Source organism: Fundulus heteroclitus, unplaced genomic scaffold, assembly GCF_011125445.2.
Source record: "Fundulus heteroclitus isolate FHET01 unplaced genomic scaffold, MU-UCD_Fhet_4.1 scaffold_227, whole genome shotgun sequence".
In the NCBI taxonomy this organism is placed as follows: domain Eukaryota; kingdom Metazoa; phylum Chordata; class Actinopteri; order Cyprinodontiformes; family Fundulidae; genus Fundulus; species Fundulus heteroclitus.
Window position 1 is genome coordinate 241127 of NW_023396639.1, and position 11735 is coordinate 252861.

Sequence of the window (11735 nt, forward strand, 5' to 3'; positions counted from 1 at the left end):
TCATGCTTGCTCAGTATGAGGGATTGCTGCAAAGCCATGGACAATGCAGATGACTATCCCTGCAGCTCTAAGCTCTTTCAGGAGGAGTGAATGCTGACCAATCTGTATAATCTGATTGAATCTGTATAATTTGATTGAATTTGACTTTGGAAAGTGCATTGAGATAACACATATCATGAATTGGTGCTATATAAATACAATTTAATTGAATTGAAACCTACATAGTGTGAATGGTCATCTGCCACAACTGAATGGGTGTTAGAGAAGACAGAGCACAAACAAAGAACATAGGTACACTGATCTAGGAAAGCTTCTATGTTACAGGGTAATGACAGACTAGCTCCACAGGCAGCCATGTCCAGGAAAGGAACATGGCAAAAAAGACAGGCCCTGAACTAGTTCTCCAGTCAAGAGGATGAAAGAGAGCTCATAAAGTTAGTTGCAGCAAAAGCTTAGCTAATAGTTATGTCTAGGAGAGAAACAGTATTAGACAGTGAGAGACAGGGCCAGTTGTATAATTTATAAGATGAAGTTGTTGGCAGTAGTAGCCATGCTGATCTGCCCCCAGGATGTTGTCACAGATAAACAGAATCCCAGGCCAGATGTAGCCACTACAAAGAGAAAAAAACCCAGAGAGAGCATAAATATAAAGCTTGGAATGACAACAAATAATGCAAAATGGGAGAATAGGAGATTCTAGCAGAGTGAGGGAAATATGGCTTAATGTCCTCCAGAAGTCTAAGCATATAGCAGCAATCAGCTGCTCACCCAATCAGGTGAATTTATATTGCCGGTAGCCTTGTTCAATATGATTTTGCGTAGGAAATCAGATGTAATTTGGTCAAAATTAACAATGGACTCTGGTGAAAATTTAGACGGTTAATATACACTAATAGAGCATTATATCTCAGGGATGCAACCATTTTCAGATAGAGTTTTTGATTGTTAAAATCTGCAATAATGGGGTCAATAAGTTCCATTAATTGGTAAAAGTTACTTATATGTACTTGAAACGTGAACATTGTTAGTGTGTCCAGCAGGGTAACTGCTTTGCAGCAACAGTCTAGGGCCTTTTATGTTTGATATTTGCATGATTTGTCCAGATGCTCCAACTTCCTCCCAAAGAATCGTTAGTTTTGTGAAGATGTTAAACATCATCTAGAGTGTGGAATTTGTCCTCAGAAGTTTCTAGTTCACCAAGTTAGTTGTAAGCTTTCTCTTTATCCAAGCCATTGAGTTATCAACTTCAGAGAAAAAACTTACTCATGATGCTACACATAACTCTACTTTAGGTAGTTAAGCCCTTTTTAAGGGTACTTGAAGGCAATTTCTAGTTTCCTTTTAATAAACACAAAATAACTAAATCCAGACTTATGCTATACAACATTAGCTGTGGTATATCTGGGGAAACTAGCTTATCATAAAGTTTTACCTCTGGTTGATTGAGTCCATTTTATTGCTTTGATTTGATCTTTATTACACAGTCTGTGGAGACAAGTTTTTCGTTGAAACTTAATTTTATCCCTGACATATCTTGTCAGCTGCACTGTAGCATTACCTCCATCTCCTCTTTATTCACCTTTTCCCTTTGTTTTAACGCTACATGCATGCCTTGTAACATATGGAATCTCAGAAGTATTTATGTGTCCCTTATGTCTTACCCTGTTCTTCTGTGATTGTCTTCTCTCCTCTAACTCAGGGCAGAGTTGTTGAGTGAAACTAGCTTCCCTGACTGATCAGCCCTGCATTTTTATCGAGGACTATCTGACTGTCCAACCACAGAATTCCCTTTGTGGTTCCTGTTACATTGTTGGCCCCAAATTTGGATTCCTATATCCCTCACTTTGTCAGTTTTAATGGAAAGATGTAGGCCAGATCATTTAATCTTCAAATGAGTCTTTAGTGTAAATATGGATTTTTAAAAGATATTTGAATAGAGCTTTTTTCAGGGATGAGGTATTAGCCCTGTCAACACCTTCCATATCTCCTGTAGTGTCCTGTTATTGGCCTGATAAGTGAATTAAAAGTGAAATGAAAATATGACATTGTGCCTTTTTATGGTATCAACTATATTTACTGATTTCTTGGTATGATATGTCTCGCTTAATTTGTTCAATGGAACTGTATTTTCACTGAAACATGTCTTTTTCCCCTCTGAATTGCAGACCAAATGTTAAAAGTACCCCACCAGAGAAAGGGGAGCAGTACTTGTAGTTTGGGACTGTCTTCTGATCTTGCTGTGGCTTAGATTCTGTCAACAGGCAAAACCCTCCCAAAGAGGAACTCAAACCAGACAAGAACATATTTCTGAACTGATTGTAGCAGAATATTTTTTTGGATTATAGAAAATGTTTGAGGAGGTTCAAAAATTTGAGGTGTTGAGAGGCAGAGGCATAGATCACAACCTTGTCTTTTTTATGAACTTTGGGAGACACAGTCATTCAGGGTGTGTTTTCTATAACATGTTTAAAGGTATGGGTGTATATATCACACACTCCATACTGTGTTTTTATTTACTAAATATGTAATATTTTACTATGGTACATTATAACCAGTTTGTGTGAATGTAATTTCCAATGTATTTGATGAGATGATTACCTTTGCTCTCCCTTCCTGTCCTTTGTCTACTTCTGTATGACTTTTTATGTTGGATTTTCAGAAATATGTAACTACTCTGCAGTATCGCTTATGAACAAAATAATATTAGTAAATTAGTACTATCTTATGTCATTGTTTTTAAGAAGAATTTTGCTTGCTGCCAAAATGTCTATATCAAGGATGTAGCATTTTATTTTACTGTTTGTCTTTAAGTTCTCATTTGTGTCAGGTCTTGCTGACAATGTCATCAAGGAGTTTTTGCTCTTAAAGGTAGAGATGCATTGATTAAGCTTTTCCTGGCTGATGTATTTTTAAAAAAACATTAATTAGCAATTTTGGGGTCTAACATGCCAATTTTAATTTCAACAGATTACAATTCTTTATTCTGACAATATATAAAGATAACAATTATATTATGGTGACTATAACACAAAGGCAAAAGAACACTGAATGATGTTGTAATTTTATATCCAACTGAACTTTAAGGAAATTTTAATAAGGGATGTCCAAATAAGATTCTTTCAGCTTGTCATGGCACAGTCCTCTGATGTTAAATTGTCAGTATAACAATATATATGTGTGATATATATGTGTGATAATTATGAGCCCAGAAGAGATGGTAAGTACTTCAAGCTCCACACCAAGTTGTATCAATATTTGAGTCTTAATTTTCAAGTGAGGTTTGGAGCAGTTCCTGGTTTGCCCTTTTATTTTGACAGTTTGTTTACAAACTGCTTGTCAGGGTGACTTATAACACAAAGTTTAAAAAAAACTTTAGTAACTCAAGTATGTTACAATTCCCATAGTTAGTAGCAGTGTTTATAGATTGAAAATGGTGGGACTGAAAATAGGAAGAGCAATAAAACATTGTTCAGTGTCTGACCTTCTGATCCCTAGTTATAGCTGGAAAGTCAAATAAAAGTCAGTAAATTTCAAAAGCTGGTCAACTGATCAGCGCACCTCTACCCACAGGATGTTCTGCTCTACTTTCTGTCCTATGAACTAAAGAATACACGTCTGTGTAAATGCCAGTATGTTGAATGCATTTATTTACCATGGCATTCATTTGCCTAATATTTATCCCCTCTGTGTTGTGTATTATTTTATTCACAGTATACTCATGCCTGTCTCCTAAAATGAAGTAAACAGAGACACAAAATGATTACAGACTATGACTCAGTGGTTTGTAAATTGTTTCTTAATCTTTTGGTATTTCCCCAGTCTCCTTCCTCCTTCTTTTGTACCCTGTTGTTCCATAATTATAGCGGTGGAATTCCAGATTTACTTGATTGACCCCTCAACAGGGTGATCAGCAAGGTTGACTTGCTCACTACTGTTACGACTGAAAAGGCTTAATGTCTTTTTTGCTTGAGTGAAGAAAACATTAAATAACCATGGCCACATATATGTGTGATCAACAAAAATAATTCCACTGCAGCTTGTAAAACTGTTACTTCAGAATAAAAAGAAAACGTCGCTCAAACATTTTTTCTACCACATGATTTTCTATCTACATACCTAATGTTGTTGAACTAGTCAATTGGTCCTTGAGATCATTTTATCTGTAAATGTTTCTTCTCCTAATGGCAATTATCCTCATTGATGTTAGTAATTGTGGATTAATGTTTAGCTCAAAGTTTAGCCAAGTCAATGTACAAGTGTTACTTGACAGAGAATTAAAGCTATTTTCTCAAACTACATTTGTTCAACATCTACAACTGATTTTCTTGTAGGTGTCTAATTTTTTCCAACCTCACGTAAGATTAATTATAAATCATATATATTCATATATTTTAAGCTGAAGTAAAGGTGGCATTATTGAAGTGAAGAAATGTGATGTGGTGCTAGCAGTGTTTAAAAAAACACATTACATGATGGGTCATATCAAAATAAACAGCAGGAAGATTAAATGTTTTTTGTCTTAAACTAGATGGATGAAAAAAGGTTTTAAACATCTCACATTTGATTTGAGTGGAGAACTCTGTGAACTTGTTACCATTTCCTGATGAAAGCAGTCCTTCCCTCTGGCCTTGGTAGGATTAGAAGCCTGGAAAGAAGCAGTTTATCAGTGCTAAAGCTAGTTGCAGAAATACAAAACCTGAGGTAAAGCAAGCACTTGAACTCATTAACCCCCTATTGTCCTCTAATATTACTAGCAATAAATGATCCCAGGGCCCCATTTCAAAAAGGGTCTTCTACAATGATTAGAAATCAGCTGCTCGGAATATATATACCTCACTAGGTTTTCGGTTACAGAACAGGTGGTTTCACTCAAGTAACTAAACAGTGTCCAGTCATCCCTGAGTTAAGCACAAGCATGTAAGAAGCCCTCATCAATGAAACACATTCAATTAAATTTTCAATTTAATTTTATTTATATAGCGCCAATTTATGAAACATGTCATCTCAAGGCACTTTAAAAAGTCAAATTCAATCATATTATACAGATTGGTCAAAAATGTCCTATATAAAGGAACCAGTTGATTGCTTCAAAGTTCCGACAAGCAGCATTCCCTCCTGGAGAAGTGTAGAGCTACAGGGAGAGTCGTCTGCATTGTCCATGGCTTTGCAGCAATCCCTCATATTGAGCAAGCATGGAGCGACAGCGGAAAGAAAAACTCCCCATTAACGGGAAGGAAAACCTCCATCAGAACCGGGCTCAGTATGAACGGTCATCTGCCTCGACCGACTGGGGATTGCAGAAGACAAGAGCAGAGACACAACAAGACAGACAAAAAAAAGCACAGAAGCACACATTGATCCAGTAATCTGTTCTACATTAGATGGTAATAGCGGGTGATCTGTCTTCCCTGGATGATGTCACAGTTAACAGAACGTCAGACCAGGTCTACCTACTATGAAGAAAAAAGAGAGAGAGCAAAGAGTTGAAAGCTGAAATGACAACAGTCATTCCAATGCAATGGGATTAAAAACTGGAGAACAGTAGACTGGAGAACAGTAGAAATCAGTAGAGTGATAAAAATATACCCTGATGTCCTCCAGTAGCCTAAGCCTATAGCAGCACAACTATAGATGTAGCTCAGGGTAACATGAGCCACTCTAACTATCAGCTTTGTCAAAAAGGAAAGTTTTAACATTAGTCTTAATAGTAGACGGTGTGTCTGCCTCACGGACCAAAACTGGGAGTTGGTTCCACAGGAGAGGAGCCTGATAGCTAAAGGATCTGCCACCCATTCTACTTTTAGAGACTCTAGGAACCACCAGCAGACCTGCAGTCTGAGAGCAAGTGTCAGAGGTATGGTCACATTTGCTGCAGTGTGCAGGGGCAAACAGAGCTGTTTAAAATGTGGAGGGGACCACAAAATACAAGAATGTGGTGAAAATGTTCAGGATAAATGCTGTAATTGTGGTGGGGAACATAGGGCAACATATGGAGGGTGTGAAAGATTATGTAACTGGTAATTTAGTAGAACAGATTGGGAGAAATATAAGGAAATGAGTGAAGATAAAATTAAGGAAATTGACATGAATCTTGGTATTGATTCATTAAACAAAATCTTTTGTAGTTCAATCATAGAAGCTGTTCAACAGTCAGTTCCAAAGAAAGGAGGGATACATAAAAAGAAGATAATTCCATGGTGGACAATAGAATGTGACCAGGCTATTAAATCCCGAAATAAAGCTTTTAAAATTCTATAAGGAAATCAGAATTTTCAAAATTTAATTGAATACAAGAAGATGCAAGCTATAGTAAAAAGAGTTATAAGAAATACAAAAAGAGAATATTGGAGAAATTATTGTAATTCATTAGGAAGAGAAACAGATATAGGGAAAGTATGGAAAATGATTAAACGAATGAATGGTATTAAAAGGGATTATAGTTATCCAGTTTTAGTTAGTGATAGAACAACGGCAGTTATTAATGAAGAAAAAGCAACAATGTTGTCACAAACATTTGTACAAATACATAGTTCCAATAATATTACTGAAGAGTAGAAAACGGATAGAGCTATAACTTTATTGGAAAAAGGACATATGATAAACAGAGAAGAAGGAAATAGTATTATTAAAATCGATTTTTCTATAGCGGAGTTAAGACGAGCCATGAGGAAAGTTAAGATGTCAACCCCAGGGAGTGATCAAATATGGTATATAATGATAAATAAGCTAAGTGAATACTCAAAATTAATATTATTAGATATTTATAATAGAAAATGGGAAATGACCTAGAAGTTGGAAAGAGGCTATTGTGGTTCCAATTCCAAAAACGGGTAAAGATAGCTCAAAACCAGAAAATTATAGACCTATTGCTTTAACATCATGTTTAAGTAAAATTATGGAGAAAATGGTAATTGAAAGATTAATTTATTTTGTTGAATCAAAAGGGTACTTATCAAATTATCAAAGCGGTTTCAGAAGAGGAAGGAATACTATGGATCCAATTGTGTGTTTACAACATGAGGTACTAACAGCAAAAGTTAATAAAGAAAGTGTTTTGGCAGTGTTCTTAGATATAGAAAAGGCTTATGATATGATGTGGAAAGAGGGATTATTGATCAAATTGAGGAAAATGTGAATTTGTGGAAGAATTTATCATTGGGTAGAGAACTTTTTAACAATTCAATTCAATTCAATTTTATTTATATAACGCCAATTCATAAACATGTCATCTCGAGGCACTTTACAAAGTCAAAATCAATCATATTATACAGATTGGTCAAAAATTTCCTATATAAGGAAACCAGTTGATTGCATCAAAGTCCCAACAAGCAGCATTCACTCCTGGAGAAGCGCAGTGCTACAGGGGGAGTCGTCTGCATTGTCCATGGCTTTGCAAAAATCCCTCATACTGAGCAAGCATGAAGCGTCAGTGGAAAGAAAAACCACCCATTAGCGGGAAGGAAAAACCTCCAGCAGAACCAGGCTCAGTATGAACGGTCATCTGCCTCGACCGACTGGGGGTTACAGAAGACAGAGCAGAGACACAACAAGACAGACAAAAAAGCACAGAAGCACACATTGATCCAGTAATCTGTTCTACATTAGATGGTAATAGTGGTGATCTGTCTTCCCTGGATGATGTCACAGTTAACAGAACGTCAGACTAGGTGTACCTACTATGAAGAAAAAAGAGAGAGAACAAAAAGTTACAAGCTGAAATGACAACAGTCATTTCAATGTAATGCAATGCAAAACTGGAGAACAGTAGACTGGAGAACAGTAGAAATCAGTAGAGTGAGAGAAATAGGCCCCGATGTCCTCCAGCAGCCTAAGCCTATAGCAGCATAACTACAGATGTAGCTCAGGGTAACATGAGCCACTCTAACTATAAGCTTAAATTCTATTCTTGATATAACAGGAAGCCAATGAAGGGAAGCTAAAATTGGAGAAATATGATCCCTCTTGTTGATTTTCATTGGAACTCTTGCTGCAGCATTTTGGATCAGCTGAAGACTTCGAACTGCATTTTGTGGACTTCCTGATAGTAAAGAATTACAATAGTCCAGCCTTGAAGTAACAAATGCATGGACTAGTTTTTCAGCGTCACCCCTGGACAGAATGTTTCTAATTTTGGCCATATTCCTGAGGTGAAAAAAAGGAAACTCTGGAAACCTGTTTAATATGGGATTTAAATGACATGTCTTGGTCGAAGACAACACCAAGATTTTTAACTTTATTTCCAGAGGCCAGAATGCATAATACAGGTAAGAGTTGGTAAGAGTCTTTCAGGGAGAAATTAAAAAGAACCACACAAGGCAGTATTATCAGTCCTTTATTATTTTCAGTTATGATAAATGATGCACTTAAAGAAATAGAAAATGAATTGGGTTGTTCATTGTTTGCTGATGACGGAGCTATTTGGAAACGTAGAAGGAATGTTAAATTTATTGTAGGGAAAGTCCAAAAAGCAATTCATAAGATTGAACAATGGTCTTACAAATGGAGTTTTAAATTTTCGGTAGATAAAACAAAAGTATTGCTTTTTACTCAGAAAAGAAATCAAGAAGTACAACTGAAGTTATATAATCAAGATTGTACTGTTCTCTCTATGTGTTTTGCTCTTGCATGAACACAGATAAACAGCCAGCCAAACTCCTTATTCAAGAGGCAGGAAGTGAGCGGCTTGCTCCTTTATTATCTTCTTACACATTTAGTCAGCATTTCTGACTGCTTTGAATCCAGTGTAAAACTAGAAAAGAAAGATACAAAAAAAAAATGGCTTAATAAACAGCCATGTAAATATCAGTATTAACGTATCAAAGTATCAGCTGCTTAATATTAACTCAACAGGTATTTTCACAGCCGGCTAGAAAAGCGGCAAATTGGCAAGTAAACACACACACTCTGCTGTCACACAGACCACGACATTTTACTGTTGCTTTTATACACAAAATAACCATAAAAGATATTAACATATCTTATCGAATCTGTAAACAATGAGCAACACTTACAACCATTGCTTTCGGAGAGATTAACTGCATTGTTGCTGCCCTGAGACGATGCACACACGCTCTCTTCCTCTTGTTTGCGTCTTTACTTCCTACTTCCGGTTCAGAAGATTTTCAACATAAAAGCACTGCAAATTCATTTAAAACAGAGAACGGTATATTAACATTTCAAAGTAGTTTTTAAATGTCTTTTAAACATATTAAACATATTCAGGGCACAACAAAGATCTAGAGAGAGTAAAGCAATTTAAATTCTTAGGAGTATGGTTTGGTAAAAAAAACTATCCTGGAAAGTGCACATAGATAAGGTTATTGAAAAATGTAAAAGGATACTTAATATATTGAGATGTTTAGTTGGCTATGAATGTTACATTCCTGCAGTGAAAAAGAAAGGGTTCATAATAAGGTTGGACAATTATTCAGAAAGCTACAGAATTAGGATTAAATCATTTAAATATTAGTCCAACAGTACCATTATCAATAACACCACCATGGATTTTACCTGAAACAATAGTAGATTTAACAATATTGGAAAAGAAAAATAAAGATAAAATGTATATGTGTAATTCTATAATAGTGGAGGAATATATAGAACAGTTTATAATTATGTAAAAATGTATACGGATGCATCAAAAAAGCAATTACGACAAACTGGAGTAGGTGTAATAATTCCAGAGTTTAAACTGCATATAGGGAAGAAATTAAATGAAGGAATATCTGTTTATACGGCAGAAATGATTGCATTATTAGTTGCTGTAGAATGGATTGAGGAAGTGAGACCATTAAGAGCTGTCATATGTTCAGATTCAAGTTCATCATTGATCAGTTTAAAAAGAAATCATTCAGAAAGCCGTCCAGATATCTTATTAGTAATTCAACAAATATTATATCATATTCAGATGATGGGGTTATCAGCTGTGTTTCTTTGGGTTCCTGCACATATAGGAGTGAAAGGTAATTAAATGGCTGATAAGAAAGCTAAAGAGTCGATAAATAAAAGTAAGAGTGATTAAGAATAGACATGGGTAAATCAGAGGTTCAAAGTATTATGCTGCCATCTTGTGGTCAAAAATAATACCCGTTTTTATGACAAAATGACATCTTTGATGAAAATTAATTGACTTTTACATTCCTGCAGTGAAAAAGAAGGTTCATAATAAGTCATTTGGTTGGACAATTATTCAGAAAGCAAGAGAATTAGGATTAAATCATTGAAATATTAGTCCAACAGTACCATTATCAATAACACCACCATGGATCTTACCTGAATCAATAGTAGATTTAACAATATTGGAAAAGAAAAATAGAGATAAAATGTATATATGTAATTCTTTCATAGTGGAGGAATATATAGAACAGTTTTATAATTATGTAAAAATGTATACGGATGAATCAAAAAAATCAATTAGGACAAACTGGAGTAGGTGTAATAATTCCAGAGTTTAAACTGCATATAGGGAAGAAATTAAATGAAGGAATATCTGTTTATACGGCAGAAATGATTGCATTATTAGGTGCTGTAGAATGGATTGAGGAAGTGAGACCATTAAGAGCTGTCATATGTTCAGATTCAAGTTCATCATTGATCAGTTTAAAAAGAAATCATTCAGAAAGCCGTCCAGATATCTTATTAGTAATTCAACAAATATTATATCATATTCAGATGATGGGGTTATCAGCTGTGTTTCTTTGGGTTCCTGCACATATAGGAATGAAAGGTAATTAAATGGCTGATAAGAAAGCTAAAGAGTCGATAAATAAAAGTAAGAGTGATTAAGAATAGACATGGGTAAATCAGAGGTTCAAAGTATTATGCTGCCATCTTGTGGTCAAAAATAATACCCGTTTTTATGACAAAATGACATCTTTGATGAAAATTAATTGACTTTCTTTAGGGTTTACACAATTGGTCCAAGAGACTTTTTTGTAGGGACTGAGAAGTTACATCTGCTTACCAAGTTTCATAATTCTCAGGCAAAGCATGGCTTGGGGCTTACTGATTTAATGCGTTTTTAATGGTTTTCCACAAACCTGATTTTTGCAATGTGACAGCTTAGGCAAATATGCATATTTCATAAAACCTTTGATAACTTTTAACCCTCAAGGTCTCATCTCCACGCTGAAAAAATTTGAAAGTGATAGCTTAAAATGCCTAGGACTAGTTCGTTAAAGTTTGAGGCAAAAACCGTCAATATTTTACCCTTTGACCCAAAATGGCAGGCTTCCTGTGGGTTTTAGAGCATACCCACAATAGACTTTTTTTCATAATTTTAAGAAAGCTACCTAGGTAAAAAATTTCAGCTTTCTACGTGTTACGGTTTGGCCCAACTCACTCTAGTTGGCGCTGTTGATCAATTACACTAAAATCATGCGATTTCTCACGGGGGACAATTTTGGGCAAAGTTTGGTGAGTTTTCATGCATGTTTAGGCCTCCAAAAAGCCGTTTCAAAAGTCCCAAGAATAAATAATAATAATAATAAAATCTGCAGTTACAATAGGCCTTCGCAGCGCTTAGCTGCTCGGGCCTAATAATAATAAAATCTGCAGTTACAATAGGCCTTCGCAGCGCTTAGCTGCTCGGGCCTAATTAAAACCGCAAGCGGTGATGAGCGGCCCTCGCAGCAAAGCGCCGCTCTGGCCTATTGGCCACCGCTGGGATTTGCGCACTGCCGGCCGCCCGCCACCGCAGATGCTGTCACGCATTTTGCCCGCCCGTCCACTGGGCG

General features: G+C 35.9%; 1 protein-coding gene across 2 annotated transcripts in view; it reads left to right on the plus strand.

Moving 5' to 3' along the window:
* The window catches only part of cldn19 (claudin 19), a 68625-nt gene extending 64329 nt beyond the window's left edge, over positions 1–4296 (plus strand). The window contains exon 5 of one of the 2 annotated variants that reach the window (XM_012852686.3): positions 1700–4296. In XM_012852686.3, the coding sequence (XP_012708140.1) occupies positions 1700–1736 (37 nt within the window). In that variant the 3' untranslated portion in view covers positions 1737–4296. The remainder of the gene's footprint in view (positions 1–1699) is intronic. The other variant, XM_012852685.3, reaches the window with a different exon arrangement.
* Positions 4297–11735: the final 7439 nt, after the last annotated feature.